Source organism: Taeniopygia guttata, chromosome 1 (genome assembly GCF_048771995.1).
Source record: "Taeniopygia guttata chromosome 1, bTaeGut7.mat, whole genome shotgun sequence".
Classification (NCBI taxonomy): Eukaryota; Metazoa; Chordata; class Aves; order Passeriformes; family Estrildidae; genus Taeniopygia; species Taeniopygia guttata.
The window spans coordinates 68,756,745-68,783,301 of NC_133024.1; the positions used below are offsets into that span (position 1 = coordinate 68,756,745).

General features: G+C 37.6%; 1 protein-coding gene across 1 annotated transcript; it reads left to right on the forward strand.

The window, feature by feature from the left end:
- Window positions 1–23: 23 nt before the first annotated feature.
- On the forward strand, window positions 24–26,557 carry MTMR6 (myotubularin related protein 6). Its single transcript, XM_002191221.7, has 14 exons — window positions 24–143; window positions 4,008–4,124; window positions 6,035–6,197; window positions 7,105–7,262; window positions 7,957–8,085; window positions 9,120–9,254; window positions 10,359–10,491; window positions 15,126–15,235; window positions 16,304–16,429; window positions 17,154–17,203; window positions 17,999–18,199; window positions 18,731–18,865; window positions 18,945–19,071; window positions 20,871–26,557. The coding sequence occupies exons 1-14, from the start codon at window positions 120–122 to the stop codon at window positions 21,129–21,131; spliced, it is 1,869 nt and encodes a 622-aa protein (XP_002191257.5). The 5' UTR covers window positions 24–119; the 3' UTR covers window positions 21,132–26,557.

Consider the following 26,557-nt stretch of genomic DNA (forward strand, 5'->3'; position numbering starts at 1 on the left):
CGCTGCGGGGCGCGCGGCGCGGCCCCGCCCCGCCCCGGAAGCGCAGCCGGGCGGCCGCGGGCCCGGCTCTGCGGCGGCGGCGGGGGGCAGGCGGCGGCTGCGGCCGGGCGGGCACGGCCATGGAGCACATCCGCACCACCAAGGTACTCCTGGTGCTGCGGCACGGGAGCTGGGGTAACTGTGGGGCCGGGAGGGCCCGCCCAGCCCAGCGCGTCCGCTGCGGGCGAGGGCGTTGTTGTTTTCCCTCCCTCCTGCTGATCTGGGGCTGGTGCCTCCCCGCGAGGGGCTCTGGAGCGGCCCGTGCCGCTGGAAGGGTGGCGGGCGCTGGGCGTGCTGCTCCGGTGTGCCCCCGTGTCTGTAATAAGGGGAAGGCGCTAAAAATCCTGGTGTAGGGGGTTTTGTGGTGGAATGGGGAACGGGAGGAGCGAGCTGGGAGGGGATTGCAGTTGTTTTGTCTGCTCTGGATATGGTTCCCTGCAGCTTTTTTGGAGGCAAATCTGTTGTGAAAACAACCGATTTGTTTTCTCCTTTTTGAATATTCCAGTGTGTGTTGTTAAATACGCAGGCCGTCAGTGCCTGTGTAATGTTTTAGGCTATTAAAAACATGTTAGCTAAGCTGTAGCTGACATTGTAGACTTCTATGGCTTTTATTTCCTATTATTAGTGTGTTGGTCTTCTTTGTATAATGAAGATGTAAAAGGAAGGTCTCTATTGTTGTGACTAATTTTTAAATGAGTTCTTAAGTCACAGCTTCTATAGAATTAAATTTCTAACAGTACTTTTCTCACCTTGCTCATCATCCCTGACTGCAGAGGTTGATGAAAAGACTCCCCCTGTCTGTTGGGTCCTCGGAATTGTGATTCATTCCTGAACCTGGTAGTTTGACTTTAAAGTAGCTTTATAGATATGTTTAGAAAAGGAGCCTTCATAGTTCGTGTCGCAGTACTAGATTCACAACCAATAATTACGTAAAGGAAAGGGCTTTTAAATTTTTTTAGTAATAACTTACATAACTTTTATATAAACATGTATAGCTGCTTTTGTTTTTAATATACGTGTGTATATATGAAACAGAAAGAAGGTCTCTGATTAAACTACCATTAATGTCGCTTTATTAGTCTTGCACCACACTGACAGAGTGGAGGTAAACTTTCTTTATCAGCTGTTTATTTACAAACATGAAAGTCCTTGTTTAGAAACTTATTATTGTATTGTTACAGCCAGTAGCTGATTCCAAAATGAAAGCTAGACTAAAGGCAACGAGTCTTGGTGATCAGAGGATCTGTTTAAGTTTCAGACCTGAAATTGAGACTAGAAGAGCTGCAGGTTGCTGACTTCTTTGCATCTGCAAGTGATTGTATTTCTGCATTGTTTTTGGGGCCCTGCTGGGGAAAAAGTACTTCATGTTGCAATAGAACTGAAGAGATAAATGAGCTCTGAACAGAATTTGTAAGATAAAAGACTTACTACTTGAAGTGATTATTTTTATAATTCCTACCATAAAAATTATACATTCTGAAAAAAAACAGTGTCATGGTAAGAAATAGTGTGATATTTCTTTTGTTACAGCCTTGTCGCTCACTTAGCTTTTTGTAAGCTGTTGGTATGGAATATCCAGATTGATTAAAATGTGTACAGGCAAGCATTACAGGTATAGGAAGCAAGAAGAATAAAGTACAACCTGCACTGTGGGTCTTGAAGATTCACTTTGTGTGTAGGTTCAGTTGGAGCTCATGCCAGCTGTTCTGAGACATCCCTGCTTTTTCTAATCTGAGGCATTCCTGTTTTTTCACTTTAGTTAAGTCATAGTGAAATAAACTTGAAATAGCAGTACAATCTTGCATAAAGTAACTGCTGTGCAGGGCAGCTGTTATCCCCAGGAGAAGGTGGTGGAATAGGTCTTGTACCTCCTCCAAATTCAATTTGCTGGGAATGTTAAAATTAAAATTTCTTTAGAACTCTCCACACAGCTACCTGAAATTGAGTGTAGCTTTTTTTGAAATTAAACTCTCCAACAGATTTTATGTTAAATAAGGAAGCGGGGCCAACTTAAAAATCACTTCTGAGAGTTTTATATTTAAGTAGCGACAAATGATCAAACTCAGTTTATCAAATGTGGTGGTAAAGAATACGTGATTGTACAATTAATCTTGATAGTTGGCTTAAGGATATTTTAAAGCAAAATGTGGTAGAAAAGACTGAAAATTCTTCAGTGAAACCTGTTTGCATATTTGAAGTCAAATCTGTATTAGTGAAAATACTGATGGATTTTTTTCTCATGGATTTTTTTTACTGATGGAAAGTTTTGCTTAGTCTGGTAAATCAAATCAATCAGCAAAAGCAAAAAAGTGTATCATAAGCTGATTTGAGTCAAGTTTAAATGAATATGTCATCTATGGAGGCTGAATCTAACTCAGTTGTCTTTAAGAAAAGTTTATTTATTACTTTGCTTTCAGAATTCTTGTAGACTTTACCTAGCAAGTGGAAGTTGGAGCACTAATGTCTGTGCCCATCCAAGGTAGAAATGCAGCTTTGAGGAAAGCTGCCTTATTACATGGAGGAGAAGGAAACCTCACATGCCAGGATTTTGTGGGTTGTGTTACTGGAGCAAAGCTGGGGCAGTTTCTGTGCACTTCTCACTTGGCTGGGGAGGTGCAGTGCCAGGTACTGGAGCAATTGTTGCTGCAGATCTGCCCATTGTGGATTCTGTGTTTTGGCTGTGGTGTATTCACTTATACTACTCTTTAACTGAGGACTTGGTGGTTTCAGCATAATGTATTTTGATGTACTGATGAGTCTAGTTTCTAATTTTTTGTTTTCTAAACTGAAATTTGGAATATTATCATAGTGCTGACTTCTAGTATGTATTTGTATTTCCTTCATTGTGTTTTGTATTCATTAAATTGTTTTTTTTAACTTTGAAAAGCAAAATTAGGCCCTTCTAGATCATAAGAAATACCTGATTTTTTTTTTTCTGTTTCTGTATGTACTTTTTGTAGGTAAATACATCTGTACGTAGGAATTAAAAATGGCTTAGCATCATCACAGTAGCTGTGGGCTCTCCTTGTTGCCTCCTCTGGGTGCTGGTCGTGCTGGTGTGGAAGTTTTTGGAGTTCTGCCATGCATTTAATGGTAGCACAGAGGTTTAACTTGGCATTAATGAGACAGTGCTGCCAAGAAATAGAGGAATGTGTGTAGATAAGCCATTTGCTACACTCTTTTCCTGTTCTTGCATGCAAAGAATAGTGTAATACTTGTTTCAAATAGAGTACTCTGTGGAGCCCAGAGTTAGGAGGAGCAGATAAAATACAGGCTATCTAGAAATAGTTTTTCTTTTGAAATATTTTCCATAGGATTGAGATAACAGTGTTGATAGAATACCAGAAGACGTTGTTGGCTCTTGCGAGGCTCAAGCATGGCTTATTTGCTTCAAATGCCATCAGAGTCCTTGAATTTCTAGGAGTTTTTTTGTAATTACTAGTATAATGCTTACATTTCATTAAGAATGTATTTTGACTATGAGGCAAGGTTATGATAATGTTGATTTTTGAAGTTGGGGAATTTATAAAAGACAGTACATAGCTAAAACGGAAGTCAGGAGAGCATAGACTTTATGACTTGGAGTGTGCAGACAGTTAATAAAGCATGTTGCTGACATCAGCTCTTAATTCAGTGCTGGCATCTCAATACCCGGAAATTGTTAGTGTGTGCTTGCTGTTTTGGGGAAGTAGCCTAAAAGCTTAGTAATTAATAATTCTTGCTTTAAAAAAGAACTGAAACAAAACAAGCTCAATGTTTTTGTATTGAAACAGGATATTTGAACTAGTTTGTCTCAAAGCTTGTGACCACTCTAGTTTGTCCTGAATAGCCTTGTGTGTGCTGTGTTATGTTTCCTACCATTTTCAAAATTATTGCACCAACTGACAAAGCCTTTGCTAAGTTAGAATTTAAATTTCTGTAGAGATTAAAACTTAAGTTTTATTCCCCCTTCCCCTTTTTTGTTACAGGTAGAGCAAGTGAAATTACTGGATAGGTTCAGCACGAGCAATAAGTCACTGACGGGAACTCTGTATCTTACAGCAACTCATCTGTTATTCATAGATTCAAGCCAGAGAGAGACGTGGGTAAGGATAATGAATGCTTGTGGCTCATAGACACGGGTTCTCTAGATGCATTTCTTCTTCCTAATCTAAGGTTGAATTTGTTAACAAAAATGTTCTTAGCTGTTCTTTCTACTCTCCTCCTTCATGGTATCATAATAAGTTAATAATTCACAGGTTATGCTCTTGCGTGACGCTGCTGCAGTTGAAAGCAGGTCATGTTGAAAATTTTGACTTTTCCTCAAGCTGCTGTAATTTCTTCTGTAGCTTTCATTTGTATTTCTGAATGCATGTGCAGTGGTTTTCTTTAAATAACTGACTTGAACCATAATGCTGAGGGAGGAGTGGGAGACTGATACATAGGTTAAGCATCAGGTTTAAAATTTCAGAGTTAACTTACCTTGTAATTAGATTCTGCCTAGGTTAAATGAGATAGCAAAAATCCTAAGATCTCAGGTTTGGGGAATACGAAGATAGTATGCACTTTTTTAGAGCAGTAAGCGGCTGTTTCTTCACAAGTATTCATCTCTGGCATAATAGCTTTCAGACAGGGCTGCAGCTTCTTGTTGACTAGTACCAGTGTTGTGCAATCCAAGCTGGCTGGTACAGTACTTCCCATTAGTTTTTATGCTTAGTGCCCTGATGGCACACATATGGACATCAAGCTGCGGCTCCCACTGGAGTCCAGCCACCTGACTTGAGTTAGTGCCTTAAGTCTTCCATCCTCCAGGATGAAATATCATCTCCCTGGCTGTTGTTAGTTTTTTTTTTTCCTGTAGGTGTATTTTCCTTGATTACCCTTAATCCTGTATCCTCAATATCTGACTTAAGTGCCTCATTGTGCTTTCAAGAAAATTAATTTTTCTATTATTTGTTCTTGGATACAACATAGAGCTTTGTACAAACCAAACTGTTATCCTTTCATACAAAATGGGTTTTTGGGGACAGCATGATTCAGAAGCATTACTTGCTTGCGTCTCCCTATGCACTACATTAAAAGGTTTCATTCTGGGGAAGTTGAATCTATACTCCAAGTACTGCATTTCTGGTGATAATGCAAGTACCAGGTGTAATTATCATAGTGTCTCCAAGATAGTCTCTTTGTAAATGCATGTTTGGCAGCATAGTTTTCAGATGCCTGTCAAATTCTGATCAATGTTTAAAAGGATTTGATTGCTTCAGTGAGGTAATTGAAATTCTGTCAAGAACATCTTGTTCAGTTGAGGTAATGTATCTGTGCTTTTCTTCCCAGGGTTAAACAGCTGTTTCTATGTGTTTACCTAAATCTTGTGTTGATTTGCCACACAGAAAAATCTGTGGAGGGCTTTTTTATGTCCATTGCTGTGACAGTGCTGCTAAAATGGTCATAAACATTTAGCTGAGAAGCTGTCATGTTTATCTAATACAGTAGGTAATATAGGAGATGTTTTTCTTATCTCTGTTTCATCTGTACTTGTTAAATACTGGAATTTGGAAATCTTCAGGATCTCCTGTATTTTTCATACATTGCATTATTTTTCCTTACTTCCTTTATTTTGTCTGAAAATTCTGAAGCATGTTTCTGTAGATCCTTAAAAAATATTGCTATCCTTTCTGGACACTGTCTAATGAGATATAAGCCTATCAGTTAACAAAGTTAAAAGAAAACTGAACAGCTACAGTGGAGTTTTATATCCCAGTTTTGCACTTGGAGAGACACTTGAAAATGACAGAAGAGATTAATGAAGGTTTTATACATTTTACTATCCTGATCAAAATGCCATTCTTGGATTTCTGCTTCTAAATGTATTAATTTTTATAACTGGCTGACAAAATTAGTCAAAATCCATATTCAGCATTGCTTAGTGTGTTGTCTTGCATCTGCTGATCTAAGTAGTACACTGTCCTTATTTTTCCCCAGCAAGCTTACTCTGTGAGTTTTTTCTATGTCACAGATACTACATCATCATATTGCTGCAGTGGAAAAACTTCCCTTGACTACTTCTGGCTGCCCCCTTGTCATCCAGTGCAAGAACTTCAGGATAGTTCACTTTGTTGTACCCAGAGAGAGAGATTGTCATGACATTTATAATTCTTTGCTTCAGCTCTCAAGAACAGGTAATTCTTGTAGCTGTAAAAGACTTTGCAGTATATGCATGGATACAAGTTGGGATGTATGTGTGTAAAACCATATATTTTCTATTTATTTTTTTAGCATATGTTATGTAAACTCTCACATAGGTTTGGTATATAAACGGCTTTTTTGATTAAATATTAATCAGCATAAAAATTCAGAAGCTGTGCTGTCTGGCTTTTGTATGTCACTGGTATTCCTTAACAGAATGAGAGAGTCCTATATGTTTTTTTTTGCATTTCTAGTATTGTTCCTGAAATTGTGAATATAAATGTGTATAGTCTCTCTTAATTGAATGTTACATAGATTAAAAACCCACTAAGCAAATCAGTTATTAGTAATTTCATGCATTTTCAAAAATAAAGCTGAAATTTTGATGCCAGAACAACATTACCAAATCAGCTTTACAAGAGACATCTGTCAGTATGGTCACTTGCATTTTCTGCTTTGTGTTTGGAACAGTGCAAAATGTCATCTGTCAAATGTAAATAACATACTAGGAAAAACAAAGTTTTTGAAAGAATTTCTTTTTTAAGGGAAACTTTAAAACTTCCTTTTTTTAAGGTCAGCAGATAGAAATCTTAGTTCTTGTCTCCCAAAATAGTTTGTTCTTTCAGATCCTGTGAAATCTTCTAATAATTCTGCCTTAAGTTTGTCAGTCTTCATTTTGTGACCCTTATGGCTTTAGAAATGTCTCTTCTGAAATAGGTCAAGCACACTCAGGAGAACTTTCATAACCTACTTCTGATTAAGTATCTGTAAATGTCAGTTAACTGTAGGATAGTTGCAGAATAGGTATTTCAGGCATGTCAGGTATCTATTATTTAGTTTTGATTCTGTGAATCTTGAAGCCCAAGACTCTCTCTCCATTACATATTCTTTACCTTTTAGCAAAATACGAAGAACTGTATGCCTTTTCTTATAATCCAAAACAAAATGAATCTGAGCAAGTCAAAGGTTGGCAGCTTATTGATCTAGCAGAAGAATATAAGAGAATGGGAGTGCCAAATGATTACTGGCAGTTGTCTGATGCAAATCGTGATTACAAGGTAAGTGTTGTAATGGAAACACGTTTTGCTCTGCATCTGTTTCTGGTGAAGCCTGTAGAAAACAACTTATTGCTGTGAAATCACTTGGCTTGCAATATAAGCAAAAACTTGCAGGTAGAGAGAATTAACTCCTTAATCAGTGTGCAATCTCACAACTTCCTAATTGAGTTTTTTCCAGGGTGTCATCGAGAGAGTTTGTGTGCATGGATGCCCCTATTCTTTGGGATTGTTTCGATAGATGCTTACCTGTTTGAAGCTTAGCCCCAGTGATTCTGGTGCTCTACAGCTTTGTTATGTCTTTCTTACCTGAGCAGGATTCTACTTTATTTTGCAGTGCTGGTTGTGGTGGGGTGGCTGAGTCTGAGATTAGATTTCATGTTACTTTGTAGTCTGCAAGTATTAAAAATGAGGGAAATAATTTCAGTATTTTGTTTGAAACACATTCTTAGCATTCTAGTGCAGAGTTGCATTCTTGAGAGTGAATGCTGGTATGGTCATGCTTGGCTGTGTAACTTGGATATCAGTTTGTACTACTTTCATCCATGGTGCGTCTCCTTTGAAGTTGTTTTCATTTGTATAAAGAAACAGTAGTGTTTCTCTTTTGTGTCTTAATTCACCTTACATCTTTCAAGTTGAATAGGTTAGGCTTTGTGTCTTGCCTATAAAATCCTTTCTGTGTATCTGTGTCTTTCAGATTTGTGAAACGTATCCTAGAGAACTTTATGTTCCCAGAACTGCAAGCAAGCCTATAATTGTTGGTAGCTCCAAGTTCAGAAGCAAAGGAAGATTCCCAGTGTTGTCATATTATCATAAAAATAAAGAGGTATAGTGTGGCTTCCTTTTATGGTAAATGTGCTGAAAAGTATTTCTCAACATTTGGCAGTAGTTCAAGGGTTGGTGAGGAGGTTCAAGTACAGTGACTTTTATGGCAAGGGTGTGACTCAGGATAACCCTGAATACAGCTGACAGGAGTGGTGCCTAACAGGATGCAGCATAAGCCTAGCCAGTTTGAAAGAAAACCTTAAGTAATCAGTTGAATGTACTGAAGTTTTCAAAAACTAACATGAAGGTAACTGAGGATAGCTTTCTCTTAAGGGATCTGTCTTCCTTGATGTGTCAGGAATAAAATCTTTTAGGTCAAAATTGTAGGGAAAAAAACCCAAACAGATGAACTAACAAAATTATAGAATTGCTTCTTCAAGGAATTATTTACAAGGTAAAAAAATTCTACAGGGTAGGAAATAAGATTTTGCAGAGAGTCGTGTAAGTTAGCATGTACCTGTCTCAGCAGTGGAAGGAGTACTGTCACCTTGCTGAGTTAAAGAATTTTTCAGATGAATGTGAAGTTACTAGATGTATTTGAACGTAGTTATATCATTATTTGAATAATGGAAGATGTACCTGATACCTTCTGAAATACAACATATCATTGAAACTTCCATTACAAAAATTACATTAGATGATAACAAATTGCACTTGCAATAATAAAATCATGACTGCATTATAAAACCACACATAATTCATTCCATATTAAGGGAGTAGCTTGCTTTCCTAAAATATAATTTTCCCAGCCTGTACTTTTGTAAGTTTTTATGTCAATTATGTAAACTGATACCATGCACATGAAGATGAACCTGAAAAACCGTTCTGATGAATCTTTAGATTTAAGTTGTAGGTACTGTGTTTCAGGGTTTCCAAGGGGTGTGCTTAAAAAGTTGAAACATCTGAACTTTATTCAATTTGCTGGTTCTGTCTGCTGAATGAAACAATTTGTTTCAGTGTCTTTTGAGATTTTGCAAAGCACTTCAAGTACAGGTATTAAAGTGATGCTGATTTGGTTTTTGTTGTTTCTGACAGGCTGCAATTTGCAGATGCAGTCAGCCTCTCTCAGGTTTCAGTGCCAGGTGCCTGGAAGATGAGCACATGTTGCAAGCCATCAGTAAAGCAAATCCTTCAAATCGCTACATGTACGTCATGGACACCAGGCCCAAGGTACCTACTTCTGGTGCTGCAGACAAGTCTCTCCTCCTGAATATTAGAGTGCAGGGGTACAATGTAATTCTGAAAAATTTGGAGCCAAGTAGTAGTCTTACCATGAGCAAAAATGTTGTAAAAATAAGGTTAGGCCTTTCTGTTCAGGTGTTTTAATTACTTGCTTTCTTAAAGAAGTTGAACCTGTCCCAGTACTCAGCTAGAATTCTCTGAATATACTGCTACACTTTGAGATGGGCATTTTAAAATATACTTAAATCATAATTAAGAAATGAACAGTTGAGTGGGATCCAGATAATTTTAACTGTAGGAAATTAAATTAATGAAATGGTGAGCTGTGATGTGGTTTCTTTTGGAATGGGGGAAAGTACTATGTTCTGTGTAAATGATCTGTACAAACTATCTCAGAAATGAGGAAGTGGAGGAAATTCTGTTTTGGCATTTTGAGGTCATCATAGATTGGTTTGAGTTAGAAGTCTTAAACATCATCTCCAACCTCTGATGAGGTTCTTCAGAGCTCAATCCAATCTGGCTTCGACCACTTCCAGGATCCACAACTTTTCCTGTGCTTCACCGTCATACTTCATCACTGTCTAATTAAACTGAATTCTGTTATTTTATTAAGTGAAATTATGTTACTACCTGTGTTACAGTGTGTGGCTAATTCTCGGTCTTTAGACCCATCTTCATTTCCGTTAGTATTAAGTTCACTCAAGTGTCTGAACACAGGAGCTGAAAATGTCTAGGTCTTACTCTTTCCTTTGTAGGTGAGATGTTTGTAGTGTCTTTACTTAGAAATGTTTGGACATAAATAAAGGCTTATTAGTTATGAACCTGGAGAAGAGAACGGGAATTACTGAATGCATTATTCAGATATGTCAGGTCTAAATATAGACTATTTTTTTATATGTATATACTGTCCTTTTCTTATACTTCAGTGTTTTTAAGCTGATTTGCCACAAACTATATTAGAATCTGTTTATACTTTGTGTTATTTTGGGTTTTTCCCCCATGTATTCAATTGAAATTGCTTGACTTTTGTTTCTTGATTTGATTTTCTTATTCCAATAATGTTTTTCAGTATTTTTATTTTCCTCTTTTTAGCTTAATGCAATGGCTAACAGAGCTGCTGGGAAGGGCTATGAGAATGAAGACAACTACTCAAACATTAGGTTCCAGTTTGTTGGCATTGAAAATATTCATGTAATGAGATCCAGCCTGCAAAAACTCCTGGAAGGTATGTTTTAACTGTACTAAAATAGTGTATTTGAAAACAGGGTGTTTTTCTGAAGCCTTTAATAATAGGTTACACAAACGGCATTGATGTTTCTATGGTTTATTCCAGCTCTGTGTTTAGTACCAGTTTGATGTGCTCTGTGGTAATTAATTACCTTAAACCTCGGCCTTTAAACTGTAAACACAACCGAATGGAGTTACTTTGAAGAAAACTGAATGGCACATATGTCTTCAGTGAGCTTTGTTAGTATGTCAGTGGGAAAGACTGCCCTGTTTTCCAAGTGTGTGCCTGTTGATACATTTTCATTTACAGAATATCAGTTCTCCGAGGGGCACTTTGTTCCACAGAATTCACAATGAGCATATGGTCTGTACAAAATTTGAGCTCTTTGACTTGGTGAGACACTTGTGTGCTTGTAGATATTTGTAGAGACGAGGGCAAGGGGAAATGTGAGCCACTTCACCATGCCACTGCCTGCCTCCTAGTGGTTAAAATGGAGAGGCAGAACTGTGTTCATAATTCTGTTAATATTTTTTTAAGTAGACAGCTGAGAGAAAATCTAAGACATTTTGTGGATTCTGAGATTAGAATACAGTGGCAGAAGTGAGGCTTCCACACGTGACACACAATACATGTGTAAGTGCTTGGCTTCTGGAATTATGCAAGTATTTCCAGAGACAGAGAAGGTTTACACTTGAATGGAAGCCTGTTTTGATGAAGACATGCTGTTACATTGATCAAGAAATCTTACAGACTAGTGTTGTAATCTTTATTTTCATTGATCCTGGATGTGCTGCTAACTCATTCTTCAGGCACTGAGCACAGAACCTGCTGAGCTTTTATAATATGGATCTTTCTGGTTACTCCTGCATGTGTTTTTCCTAAAGGAAAGATGAGAAGCATGATCCTGAGCTTGAGCTTTTAGATTTGTCATAGTCCCCCTTTCTCTTACTAATACGTTTAATTCTAGGAAATTAGCTAATAAAACTTGATTGTTGTTTTAATTTTTTAAGAGGCCCACTCCTGTGTAATAAGATCTGATGCAGAAGTATGTGCATCGCACAGTTAAACTTCACAGATTTCATATTCCTTCCATTTGAATTGGCTTCCCACCAGCAATACTTACTAAATATGTATCTGTATCTTTAAGGGTGTGGAATATGTTTGAGCTTTTCCTTGTGTGGAGAATTGGTTTGTTTAAACACTGTTGAACAAAATAATTAGTAATCTCTATTGTTTGTTTTCCACGTAAGTTTTTTGTTAAAGAACACAGTGGTTTTACTTCTGTTCAGTCTGTATGATTCACTAGGGTTTTGCTGAATGCCACTTTAGAAGTAGAAGCATCTTTGGGGTAGAAAGGACCCTTAAAATTTAGGGATGTTTGCAATAATTTACTCTTCAGCCCCTTGTAGAAATGTGCTGTCAAGTGGGATGATCAGGAAGAAAATGCCATGAAAATGGTTCACAACTGAAAATGAGGAATATGCCATTTAGCTTCTGTGTACTCACTTCCCCTGAATGTGCTGGACTGAATGTTTTCAAATCAGAGCATGATACCAGTGATGCTGTTTGTTCAAGCACCACTGTAACTGGGACTGGCCTCAGTTGTTTGGGCTTTTTATAACAAACAACAGTTATTCATTGTTTGTTGTGTGTCCTGCTCCTTGGCTCTGTGTCTGTTTGCCTGACTTCCTTCAGAAACTAAAGATTCTACTGTCAAACCAAACGTGAGACAAAATCCTTCCCAATATCCTTTTGTAATGGGACTACACCATGGAGCTTGGTAGGGGGATTTATAGAGTAGTCTTCATTTTGGATTCAGCTCTTAATTAAATACATTGCATGCAGTGGTTCAAAACTTTTCTAAAATAGTTTTCTTCAGAGTGAACATGGTGATGTCTGCTCTATCAATGAGCAGACTACACCAGTCATGGGAGAAACTTCACATAGACTAAATTTGTAGCTGTGACACTAAATGAAAAGTTCAAGTTTTATATATTTAAATTACAATGTTATATAACAGAAAGGATTGATAAGCAAAAAGGTTTTGGATATGTCAAGAGGGAGTTTCTGCAGAAAATGTTTGGGGATAAGGCTCAGCAGTTGTTGCAGTCTGTTGCATATATTTTGATGGTGGAAGTGTGTTAACTGAGGGAGTTTGTGTGCTATATAGAGTTTTCGATATAGGAATTTTCTATATAGCTATATAGGGCAAAGGATTATCTAGGTTCTTTTATTTGTTATAAAAAGCCCTGCCTGCAACCTGCTATGCTTCACTCTGCAGATCTAGTCACCTCCTGAACTGCTGTCTGAGGCTGTCTCTGAGTGTGAGTAATGACAATCAAGCAAGGAAACATTGAGGTTTTGGGGCTCATGTGCACACAGGGCTTGTGTTTTTTATGGTGGGATCCATCCATATAAGTACAACTATCTTAAATCCTATTTATTGTGAAGTAGCTGAATTATCTGACTGGTACTATAAATGGTACCATAAATTATCTTTCACCTTTCAAAAGACCATAAGGAACTGGAAAATAACTTTTTTTTTTCAGACTTGGACCAGTACCAATGCCTTTGATTTAATCACCAACTAGTATAAAAGTGCCTGTGTTAATTCACAGAAATTGAAAGTAACTCTTGGGGCTCAACATATGTGTTCCTATCTGTGCCTTCGTTTATAAAAATATAGAAATCTAGCTAGAAATGGGAATTACTAGTTGTCGAATATTTCTGCCAAGCTGAAAATTCTGATCAAAAGCAGATTTTGACAGCAGTATCTGGGTGAAAACAAACTGAGGGCTAGAAGCCTGTTTATTTTCTAGCTGGAAAGCTTGTGCTGTAAATGATAAGCTACAGAATGTGTAGGTGTGCTGCCATGAAGAATTCCTCTAGACATGGTTTTGTCTGTCCAGTCCCTTCTCTGCAGATGTTTGAATTTCCTGATACTTGACTATTTTCAATTTCTTTCCTTTACCACTGATTGGTGGACTTGTTTGTATACTGTTGTGACTGATCAAGCGTATAGAACCACTGGTATAGAAAATGACTTGATCTTTCAGCTTGCTCACATTCTCATCTATTTCCTCCATGTGCCAGATCTTTTGGAAGCAGAACTCCTGCCTAATGATGCCTTTAAAAGACAGGGGAAAACCAGCTTGCTTTTACTTCTTTTACTGATATTTACAAACTAACCTTTAAAAGTAGGTCTTCTGTCCTGGGATTTCATGATGATCTGATACCTCATTGGGCTGTGTGGTTTACTAGGTAGTTTTGTAGATGATGATCTGTGGGGTTTAGAAAAGGTGCTGCAATACTTATTTGGAAGCCTGTCATTCTTCTAGTATTCATCAGCACCTGGCACTACGAATCGTCCTGAGCAGTGGGGAGTGTAACAACACTCGTTTGACTGAAAGCTGAGAAACATCTAGTGCAGGTACAGGAAAGCTCTTGGAGGCAGTGATTTGAGTTTACAGCCTTCATTACATCAGGGGACTTGACTAAATATGAAGCTGCATCACAGAATGATTTGGTAATTTTTTTTTCTCTGCTTTTGCTGCTGACTCACTTCCTTCCATGGCCAGAGATAAAGATGATTTTGCAGCTGTTATATTCCTGCTGCTGATTTTCATCTACAGAACCTTTTTCTTTTCATCTGGGGCCAACGCTTTAGAATCATTAAATCATTTATGTTATAAAAGACTTTTAAGGTCATCAAGTCTAGCTGTTAAGTGTAGTGGAAAGTAGGCTTCCACTGTGGAAGAGGCAGGTATTTTTGTAGCTAGCAGCCTTGGGTGTCTTCTCTTAGAATTACGCATAGCTGAAGCTATGTTAGCCTGCAGATTTCTTTTTTTTTAATTCCAGAAGTTTGTCATGTTTGAATAGTAACTGTGTGAGTTACTATTCAAAATTTTACAAGAAACTGGTTATCTGTTTTACGTGTGAATTGGTTCTGAGAATTGGTGAGAACCTTTCAGTCTACTTCTGCATCTCTTGCTGCTACACTGCAAAGCATCTTTCCTTTAGTTTGAGTTCTTCCTTGCTTCCTGAATTGACATTATTGTTACAGGATTCAAGTATATTAGGGAAGAATCGTACAGATCAGTCTGAAATGTAGTGTGTCAAATGTGAAGGTAGACAAAATTTCAGTGGATTTAATTAATCCCTGCGTTCTTGTACTGTGCTTACTTTATTCTCCTGTGCAGGGTGGAGGTGACAAAACTCTGGCAGTGTGACTACTCTGAACTGTGTATATTGTCTGGATGCAGCTACTTCCCTAGTACTAATTAAGTATTTCCAATGAGCCTTTGATATGTGCTTTGCCTTCCATGGTGATGAGAGTAAGGCTTCCTGGTGGGGATAACCAGTGTATTTACTTGGAATGGTATTTTGTCAAAAAAACACAAAAATCTTACTCTTGCAGCTCATGGTTATATAGTTCTACAGAGCTGAAGTCTGAGTGGAGAACATTTTGTAGTACCCCTGCCTTAACCATTTGATTATAAATCTTTCAGGAAATTGCCATTCAACTTAGAACATAGAGGATTAGATACAACATGAAATTATTCTTCTTTCTGCATTGCAGGGTGTAGGTAGCTACGGCTGTTTAAGGCTTTTTAACTCTTGGTTTCTTTCAGTCAGTGGCACAAGGGGTTTGTCTGTCAATGACTTTTTGTCTGGTCTGGAGAATTCTGGATGGCTGCGTCACATCAAAGCTGTGTTGGATGCTGCTGTCTTCCTAGCCAAGGTAACTTGCATACTGCTTCTTTATTTGGTGGGAAGTTGACTTCCTCCAGAAAAATTATGCTTAATATTATGCAATATGTAAAATTCTGCAGTTGATCATTTTGAAGATAGGTGTTTAGTATATATACCAGTACATCCAATATGCTGGTTAAAGTATTACATGTTTCTTTATGATTGGAAATGTTAAACATTCCAGCCAATGTTCTGGGATTTTATGAATGCTGTTTGCTCATCTTGTTGGGAGACAAAGGGATTTTTATGCTTCCTGGTTCTTTACATATTTTTGAAAAGTGTAACCAGTTTGCTGGTGGATGGAACAAACTGTTATTTAGTGTATTCTGAAAAATGGAACTGGGGCAGTAATTGTAGAGCAGCCAAGGTGGCTATTCTGACTTCATTTGGCAAGGAAATAGGATTCTGTGAATAATTCAGAGGAACAATTGCCTTTGCCAAGCACTTACGAAGCCAAGGGCTTGATCTGATGGTAATGGGTAAGGAAAAAACCTGGATCTTTGTTTTTGCTAGATGAAATAACAAGGAGTTACCTCTGTTAAAAGTGGGTGATTGTCCTAATGATGACACTCAAAAATGTCTGAGCCAACAAGAGATAAAGCTAATGAGCATTTCCTAGGCCTTTACTTTTATGTAGTATAATGATGAACAAGTGGTATCTCTAATGATGAGTTCATGTCGTTTGGGTTTTTTTTTTAATCTGTAATCAGTAATGTGTAATCTAAATATTGTTAGGTTTTCTTGTAAATGGAGTTTTATGAGGGAGAGAGAGAGAACTGGGAACCTCTGTAGAGGTTAGTTTATGCAAAGATGGTAGTGGAATTTATTTTCAAGGAGTTTTCTATGCTTCTAAGGACAAGTTCCTACTTTCTGATACTATTAAATCTTTTCCTCATAGTAAACATTTTTAGAGCTTTGTTAAATAAGATGGCCTATGGTATGAGTTGGAAATAAATATAGGGGTTTTCTTAAATGTATTTATTTACTTATTTATTTACTTAGTTTTTTACTTCTGTCTAGAAAAGAGCATTGATTAAGAAGCAACTGTGTTTTGCAGGCAATAGCAGTTGAGAGTGCAAGTGTATTGGTGCACTGTTCAGATGGCTGGGATAGGACTTCCCAAGTTTGTTCCCTTGGAGCTCTCTTGCTAGATTCCTATTACAGAACAATCAAAGGATTCATGGTAAGCAGAAAATCAACAGTGTTCTGCAATGACAAGACAAGGTGTTATGGGATAACACCTCAAGGATAGTACATAAAACTAATTCAGTGTATTGTTTAGAACAAACTGCTACAAATATTACAAGCACTGAAAGTGTAGTTGAGGAAGAATTAGAATAGGATTTATTTGTTGTGAACAGTGGGAATCTTTAGGGAAGTAATTTAATCTTTTTGGGTTTTGATTAATCCTTTCTTTCAGTTTAATTTCTGTCCATTTCACTTGAAGGTCCTGTGTTCTTTTTGGTGCTTGATAGTGTGACTGAAGTGATGAAACAAGATAATGTTGATATGAACAAACTTATTGTTATAAATGTTAGGAAGAATATATTATTTGGTTTTATGTAAATTATGACAGCAGGCATGAAGTACTATTGTTTTTCTTCTTCTTTACCATAGAAAGTTAATAATCTACTAGTGAAATCATGCAACATTTTTCTTAAAATTATCAGTTACCTGATTAGCAAGTTGCTTAACTTTTTTTTACTAGTATTTACAAATGTGCTTTAAGAATCTTGTGAAAAGCTTCTAAAAGAATAGAGAAGCTACAAAGTGATAAATAGTTGTTTCTACTGTAACTTATTCTACTCAGATTTAAAGTATAATATATTGATAACTTGTGGGGTTAATACTGTAGGTGTAAGATAGAGTAATATTTTACATGAGATTTTGGATTTTTTACCCTCTAGGTCTTGATAGAGAAAGACTGGATCTCCTTTGGGCACAAGTTCTCTGACAGGTAGTTCACTCCTCTGATACAGTAAAGTGTATACAGCGAACTGAGCTAAGTATTCTTAAACAAAAGACAGCTTGTAGATGTAGCATTTCTAGCCACACTGCACCAGTTCAGCAATGAGTAAGCTGTTTTCAGTAGACAAGAAACTTCTGCTGTCTACAGTGTATTGCAGTTTATACCTATTGGATAATTGATTTATATTGCAGAAGTAAATTTTTAGTGCTACTGGTGCCGTGCTCACAGAAGCTGATGACTGCAGCAAGGTCTGCACCAATGTATAGACAGTGCAAAAACAATGTAAAGCTACGTTTCAGCTATTTAGGTAATATGAAACACATAATTTTGGTATCTTTAAAAATAAGTTTGCATTTATGTTTACTTTGATGATGAAGTCACACCTACCTTTAGAAGTCCTGTATGTTAAGAGTTCTGTTTTTTCCCTTGATCTGCCTGTCATCAGCTATCACAATAGTTTGGCTGCTATTTACTGCTTATTAATTTGCTTGTAGCTGGTATACTCCATATGTTGACTGTGGCAGTATTAGACACAAAGGAACTTAACTGTCTTATGTTGCTATTTTGTACCTAATATAGATGTGTGATTACTTATAAGTCAGAAAAACAGGTCAAATAAAGACTTATTTCTATTCAAAAATTGCCCCAGTTCTTGAAATTAGGTGCTCAATTTCCAAATCAAAGCTAGCATCGAATCATGGTGCTGTCATTTTAAAACAATTGCAGCTAAGACTTCCTTGATTTCTAAAACTGGTTTCAGTCTGTTTGTGGAATCTTTTTCAGATGTTGTCAGTTGGATGGTGATCCAAAAGAGATCTCGCCAGTGTTCACCCAGTTTTTAGAAAGTGTGTGGAATCTGACTGAGCAGTTTCCACAAGCCTTTGAATACAATGAAGCTTTCCTCCTTCAAATCCATGAACACGTCCATTCGTGCCAGTTTGGTAACTTTCTTGGAAACTGTCAAAAAGAACGAGAAGAGTTAAAGTAAGCAGGCACATTGTAATGTGTCTTTTGTCTATTCTGGCAGACTAAGAACTTCTGTGACTCTTCATTTTAGGCTCTGAGTAGAGGAAGGATTGTTAGTACTGAAACCTATGTTGAACTGCATCAGGGAAGAAGGCTGAAGACAGACTTTCTGATTCTGGTAGAAAATCGCATCTTCTTTTTCATAGGGAAAGTTAAGGTTTTCCTGCTCATCTGGTTGTGGTTTTTTGGGGGGTTTTTTGGGTTTTTTTTTTTCCCCTCTAAAAGTGGGTACGCTTAAGTTAGGAGGTATAATGTAATTTCCTCTCCCAATCTCTTTTTAGGTAATCTTAAAATTCTTACCCATTCAAGACTACTCATTTAGAAGTATTAGTAAGGTATCTTCAATGCATTTAACTGGAAAGCTTATGTGAAGTTTCTATCAGTTCCTCTTGCATTGTATTTTAAAAGTATTTGTTTCAAGTAGGCAAAACTTGCACACCATAAACAGTTATCTTCTGCTTGTTGACCTCTAACTCTTTTTGCTTTAAGACTAAAAGAGAAGACGTATTCCTTGTGGCCATTCCTTTTGTCTGAACAGAAGAAATATCAGAATCCTCTGTATAATCCGGACTTTTCTCCAGAACTAACACTTTTGGAGCCTAATACAGTATCTTTCAATTTTAAGTAAGTTTAAATAAGATACATTATCTTTTCTTCAGCTCTGTCATTATCTTGCATACTTAAAGCTGTCTGTTTTGTGCAGGTTTTGGAGAAATATGTATCATCAGTTTGATCGAAGTATGCATCCCAGGCAGTCTGTGTTCAACCTGATCATGAATACGAGTGAACAAAATAAACAACTGGAGGAAGACATTAAAGAACTGGAAGCTGTAAGTATTACAAAATAAGTGTGTGCCCTTGTGACCTGTTCTTCAGATTATAGGTGTTACAGTGCTGCTGGTTATCACCTGAATGTCTCTGCTGTATGGGCTGGCACTTACTCTGTGTAATGGTGACTTGGACTTTCACTGCTTGTTCTATGATGAGTGCTCTAAGGTGCTATTTATTGTGCATTATTAATGAGCTCTGTTATGTAGAAGTGCTGCTATCAAAGCCTTACTGAAGGCAGGTTTCTATGAAACTTAGCCAACTTTAAACTATCTTGGATAACAAGGTATCCATGTAGCTGCAGATGTGTTGCTAAAATAAGCGGACTGAAAATGTTTTATTTCTATTATAGCTACTAAAATGGAAACAGTAAGTATTCTCCTTCTTTTGACTTCATATGCAGGTGCATGCTGTTGTAAGTCATCATAATTATGGGTCATGTACATTGTAATGCTTTTATGAAGATGGCTTAATCAGACATCAGACGTCTATAATTGACTTCTAGGTGCTGCAGTAAACAGCCAGGAAAGGCTGATTGATACTTCTGTTACAATCACTTAAGGTGCTGAAACTTCAGAATAATGCCTTTTAAGGACTGCAGAAGTCTTCTGATTATCAGTTTTAATACTTGTGTGTGGACAGAAATGGTAACACAATTCCTGTATATTATGTTGGGGGGAAGGGGGGGAAGTACATCTTTTCTAGGAGGAAAGATTTTATTAAACTGATCCTACTGTAAAGTAATGAATTCAGGTCACTTAATCTAATACTGTTTCAAATCTTAATTTTATATTTTAAAAATTTCATACAATTGAAGCAGCAAGGTGAAAAACACTCAAAAAGCAATCTAAAGAATAAGCAAGAGGGAAAGTAAAGTCTCAGCTTTGAATTTTCTAGACCCTCATTCCAAGATGTTAACTTCACCTGAGCCTACATTTGTCACTTGAGAGATCATGAGATGTAGTTGTCTGAACTCCTGATGTTGACTTTGCTACTGCTGTTTCCATCTATAAAAAGTTGATACCAAGAGACCCCAGTCTTCTGGATTTTAGTCTCAGTTCTAATAAAATACAAACACATCAACAAACAAATATGTTGAGTTAACTAGTGCAATCTCCCAATTGCTGTGTGAGTTTGAATTAAAAACAAAAATGAAACAAGTGAACAACCCAAACCATGTGACTGAAAAATCCCTTAATCCTAATATTTCCTATTCTCTTGCTCATGCTGGCAGGATACATCCTTTTCTCCTTTCCTGTGTTTTAATTGACAGTTTGTAGAGTATTCATGCATTTGAACAAACTGTATTGGCATTTTTTAGATCTAAATGGCTTTTAGAAGGTTTTTAGGAAAGATAGAAGGGCTTTAAATATCAAGCTGCTTTGTCACTAAGAGACTCATGGTCTTTAAGAGATTGCAGGATCCCTGCTTGCTACAGTACTAAGGTCTGTCTTCCTCTGCCTCTACTCCAGAAAGTATTTCCAGCTTGATAGCAACCAAACAAGGGGCAAGCCTGGAATAAGCTCTCCTTCTCTAGGTATATTAATAGGCATTCTTTGTCGTCTGCCCTTCTGCAAATTTTAAGCCAACAGTGCTCGTAGCATCAGCTGTAAACTGTGGGGAAGAAATTCATGATGAATAGCCTAATGTTTGCACTGTTACATATCTAAGCTAGGATATGTAACAGAGTTCTGCAGACGCTGAGTTGGCCCAGCAAAAGAAAGGGATACATTCCTTTAAAATCACAGTATCATCAGTAAAGAGTCATGCCCGCTGTTGGTAACTGTTCATTGTATTTCAGAAAATAAAGCAGAGAAACGGGCGGTCAGATGTGGTCCTTGTGAAGGAACAGGAGCGGACGGCTGATCCTGCCCCCGTGGCACTGAAATCCCCTCCGTGCTTCCAGAAGGAGCAGCCGCCGATGCCGGTGAACGACGCCGTGCGAACCATAGAGGGCAGCAACACAGCAGACAATCGCTACAGCGAACTTGTGTCCGAGTTCTCCAAAGCTGAGCCTGCCGTTGTCAGCTTGGAGTACGGAGTGGCCAGGATGACCTGCTAATTGACATCTGGCACTGTGTTCTTCTAGACTGATTAAATGGAGAGCTGGGTCATTTTCAGGATGGGTCTGTGCTGCATGACCAAAGCACGATTTGTATATCAGCAAGTTTTGTTAATGTAGACTAGAACAGCATGCTAGTTGTCAAGTGTTTGCTGTTCTTTTAAGGTGTGGGGGGGAAATATGTAGTTGTTTTTTTGAAAGAAATAGGGGCATTTGGTAAGTAGTGACTGAAAATCAACGAATGTTATGTCTTTGGACTTAGGTCAGTTTGCACTAAATTGATTTAAATAGTAATGTTACTTTGTTCAGTGTAGGAAACCACAGGTGGTCTTTCAGAAATTGATTTTACTTGGACAAGAAAACTTGAACTTTCTATTTTAGGAATTGAGGCTACATGTACATATCTCATATGACTACTTATTCCCTTGCTTAGTGTCACCCAGTACTAACTTTCAGTGTATTAAGTGCCATGGAAAAGTATGACATATTTCAAATCATAAATAGTTGGCCTTAAAACTGTCAGATCAATGATTTTGTCCTTTACTACTGCAGTCTACCTGGCTCTGTTTACATTGTATTTGCTCAAATTTTTATACCCTTAAAACAGGACTGAATATAAAGAATGAAGCATACCTAAGCTGGCACAGCCTTTCTGGAAATAGCTGTATGAATGTTAACTTACCACTTGAGACAGTTTTTCCTTCCATTTGCTCTGTTGTTTAAAATACAATAGATTGACCTGATTTTCCTCTCTGGCAGCTCAGTAGATTGAGGATCATTAAAGCTGCAGGTTGTTTGACCTTAAGTGTTTTGATTTGTGGCAAGGTATTTAGGTGTTACATAAGATATGCCACATAAGAAACCACAACTAGCCAGTAACTGAATAATCAAGTTCATTCGGATTGATTACTGTGTTGTTCGAGGTACAAGAATGCAAGCAAAACTTTTGGAAAAAGTTGTTCCTAAATTAAAAAAAAAAGTCACATGTCTGAAACTAATGAGAAATGGAGTGCTTCCTAAATTTTTTATTAGAAGAAAACTTTGTTTATTTGTGAAAACCCTTCTCATCTTGTAAAAACCTATCCAACCTGTGCATATTTAAAGTAATTTTAGTATCTGGAGATTTCTATGTATTTGGAGACAGGACAAAAACTTCTAGCAGGATGCAGTAGAGACCAAGGAACATAAGAAAACAGGGAGAAATTTACAGTTTGTGTGCTTAACTATGTATCTGTAATCTTCTGGTAAGGGAGAAGGTTTTCTGAAATTTGTCTCATGATAGATTTTCTGAGCAGGCAATAGAATTAGGAAGAAAAATGTTGGTGCCCAGCTCTTAAATAGAGGTATGAATTACAGCTTTGGGTATTAAGATCCCTAATTATGTTAGATTAACGCTACTAATCTTTTACGTCTTGATTTAAATAATTTTTGGTTTCAAATGAAAATTGTTTAATTCTCATCCTAATCCCTGAAGAGTGTTTTGTCACAATTACTGGTGTGCACAATTTGACATAATTTGGCAGCGTTTCCCTCTGCACCATATTGGATCCAGGACTCTTAGCAAGGCTAGTATAGGTCAAGATCAAGGTGCACTTGTGGAGCTGTCTGGGAGAAACCACCTGTGACTCTTATATTTGGCTATTAATTCACCCATTTCACTAATTTGATTTTTAAAACATAAGCATTTTTATTTTCAAAGAATATAAGCATATTGTCACATCTAAAATATATTATCCAGTTACTTAAGTACGTCTAGAATGTCTCCACTACAGGTTTTGATAGTTTTATGTTTGCACAAGTGGTGCCTTACAGGGTTGCAGCAAGAGAGATTTTTGTGCCTTGTTATTTATTGTCTTCCCTTCTCCCTCACCCTCTGTATTAAATTTGTTCTGTAGTTTTCCTTTGTAAAAACATCTTGTACATTAGCTTGTATTATATCACAGTAATGAAACAAACTTATTGCTAATAATATAGGTGTTACCAATTTGTACTTGTTTTAATATTTAGCTGCTCTGGTGTGCCATGTACACTTTTCCTATTTATTGTTTAGAGTTTATAGACTCAAAAGATTATATTAAGCTTTTTTGCGAATATTGTTGTATATTGTTTTTACTTTAAAAGCCATCTCAGTGCCCCTGTATACAAGGATTTTGGAGAGAAGATCTGTTTCCCTTCAGTACTGTTACTTGGAGTTTATTTCAGTCTTCAGGTCCTTTTTATTGGCAGAATTCACTTCTTAGGGAAAGGAACTGGAATGTGTTTTTGTTTTAAATCAAGGTAGGCATGTTAAGTCACCTTTAAAGTGCCATAAAACTGCTCAGGCACTGAGCTTGTTTCTTGATCGAAAAATACAATACTTCCTGCCCTGAAGTAAATATTTTACTTCAGTTAATATGTAAATAGAATTTTATAAGGCTATTTTGTAGAGCAGCTACTTCGTACGGTTCAGGTAGCCCTGCCAGCTCAACCCCCAGGGTCACCAGCGAGGAAAGTTCCTGCAGAGAGGCATCTGTCTCTTCTCATTTGCTTTTAGGCCTAAGCCAAAACTACCTAAAGCACATGGGACCTGTGGTGCAGTGAATACATGGTAGTCAAGTGAGCTCCAACAGAAAGCTTGGCAGGATGGCAAGACTCAGCAGTGGGGCTATTCTCTGTCCTTCAAGAAGGATTTCAAAAAAAATCAAGCAAGTTGACTGTAAAATTGTGACAGAAGCCTAGGAACAGAAAGAATTTTAATTCTAATTTCAGTGGATAAGCTTTTCTTCATCATGATTATGCTACTCCAAGAGCAGTTACATACTGAAAGGCACCTCATACAGATCAAAATAACGTGCAGAACTCTCTCTTTCAGGCTGTGACATTAGTTTGTGATCGGTATGCTCACCAGTTGATTGGGAATATAATGTCCCAGACAGAAAGTTGGTACATTTGACTCTGCTCCATAGGTTGCAAGACTTTGGCACCTGTGAGTTCTGTGCTTCGTCTTAAGGAAGTCTCCTTAGGTGAAGTTTTTGGGTTTCTACATTCTGTGCTGTGCTTGATCTTTTTTCTTGTAATGAACCAAGCTGATAGTCTCACCTGAGAAAACTGATTTCACTTTTGTACTCTAGGCAATTTAAAATATTTATTTCATTAATACCAAAAGAGTTGGGCTTAGTTTTTAGGAGGCTTGCTAGTGTCATAAGGTATTCTTCAATACAATTTTAAGTATCCAACTGTTCTGTTTTGTAGGGCGACTGCCAAATCAACAGACTAGGAAATTAATTAGGCAACACTGAACTGAGCCTGTGCATTTTCTACAATGTCCAATTACTATTGACCTAAATCTAGGGCAGAAGCCTGAAGTCTGGAGAGTCCTTTTAGAGAACTGGAACAGCAGTCCTTCCATAAAACTGTACATCCCTGTGTGGAACAAATTCCCTGATAGAATGGTTTTGCAGAGGGAAAGCTAGCACAAATCAAACTGTGACACTTTTATGTGTCTCCTCAGGGTAAGCACAGTGGAGAATGCCTTGCTGGAAAAGGTGATGTATTCTTCCTCTCTAGTTGCTGTTTTCCTGAGGCCTTTTGATAAAGTAACATATCAGCAAATCTCTGAGAACTTGCTCCTCACATTCTGGTAAACTGAGCCCAAAACTGGCTGCACGGTTAGGTTGAAGTGGGGCTGGGGTAGCTTGGTTTAACTACTGTCCTCTTAAGGAAGTGATATAAATAATATAAGGAAACTCAATGTTAAAATAGCACAGGGCACATGCTCTCAACATCTGTTCTTTAAAGTGCTTGTCCTGTTGTGGAGCAAGTGTGACTGGCATAAGGGCTTCTCGTAAGCATGATTGCTTTCTAGTTAGTTTAAAGATAATCTGATTTCAAACTAGATCATCCCCCAGTGGTATTTATAGATCTTTAGGTCAGAACCTAAAGGTTGCTCTTAAAACTCCTGTTTATTTGCTAACAGTTTTAAACTTGTGGCTGATCATAGGCTAAGTGTACTGGTTGTGAAACATACATTAACTTTAGGATTAAATCTTTAGATTGAAGTCTGCTTGGACTTGCTTTCACCATTTATGCCACACTTTCCTCCTAGTGTTGCTTGTTGTGGTGCTTGACGTCCATCAGATGTAGTGGGCTTCTTAATGCTCTGGATGTTTCAATAACCTGAGAGACTGGCTTTCTTCCACTGCTCTGAAGGCTCACATCAGCCTTAGTGAACAGTGTGAGTGAACTCATTCTTGATCTACCTAGCTTGACCTGCCTCTGTGTTAAATAACACTGAAAATCAGCACAGCATCATCATTCAGTGGTGCAGCTTCTGTACGCACAATAGGCTTAAGGAAAGGGATGTAGCTGGGGACCTGTGTCACAGCATGTAGCAAGGAACAGGACTCTACAGGGATATGACTCATAAAGCAGAAACAGTAAACCTGTTTTGATGTCCAGCAGCAACTCAGGGACTTGAGGTGGAAGGTTAGAGGCATACTGTTCCTGAGATCAGTTTCCAGGTCCCAGAGAATTTAGTGACCTGGTCTGTTAAACACTTATTAGTGAGTAGTTCTGTACTGATATTGAGGAGCAGAACATATATATGGATCTGTGTTTCTTAATCTACTGGCTTCACGTAATAAATGTCCTGATGGTGATGTTGAAATGGGAGCACAATATCTTGTTTATTCTTGTTTGTATTTTAACTCTTGAGGTCAGTTGCATACTGTTTATAACTAAGTGGGATTATAGTTTTGGCACACACTGTTTTCCATGTTAATGACAAGCACCAACGCATCTTGTGCTTTGTATCTCTGCATATATTTCTGCTGAGTGCTTTTCTTGCAAGCAGGCAGCCTTGGTGAAGTCGCATGATGCTGCTCCACCAAGCATTCCTCGTTGCCTAGCACTACAGATTGCTTTTCTTGCTCTGTCTTAATATTGCTCTTCAGCCTTACAGTTTATATCTACAGCTGTCTGTTGACAATGTCCCTTCACAAGCATCTTTCCATCGAAGAAAATGATTCAGCGTATTTCTGTCTCTCAGGGATTTTTACCCCTGAACTAGTGAACTTGAAAAAATACTGCTTATTCTCCCGTCTGGGGCTTCTGGGTGCCTGTTGACTTCCACAGTTAGTTTGGTTGCACATTTTAAATTCAGACATGGCTATTTTAAATAAAGAAATAAAAAACGTAGCCAAATAATAGATGTGGCAAAGGGAAAGAGAATTTTTCATTGTAAAATATCTGGAAAGACTGGCTGTTTCACTAACATTTATTGCTCTATGTAATGCTTTCTGTAAAAGTCATTTATCTGTGTGCTGGGATCATGCTTGATGTATATTCCTAAAGAAACTTTAGCAAATGGACTTTTGTAACAAGTATTTTATTTGTGTTTTCAAAATCCATAAAGCTTAAAATAAAGTATCTTAATATTGCCAATCTAA

Bases quoted from the DNA above. Each gene is read 5' to 3' on its own strand.
- MTMR6 (XM_002191221.7), top strand. From the start codon at position 120: ATGGAGCACATCCGCACCACCAAG. The intron at 144-4,007 runs GTACTCCTGGTG...TTTTTGTTACAG, and splicing joins AGCACATCCGCACCACCAAG to GTAGAGCAAGTGAAATTACT. The intron at 9,255-10,358 runs GTACCTACTTCT...TCCTCTTTTTAG, and splicing joins TCATGGACACCAGGCCCAAG to CTTAATGCAATGGCTAACAG.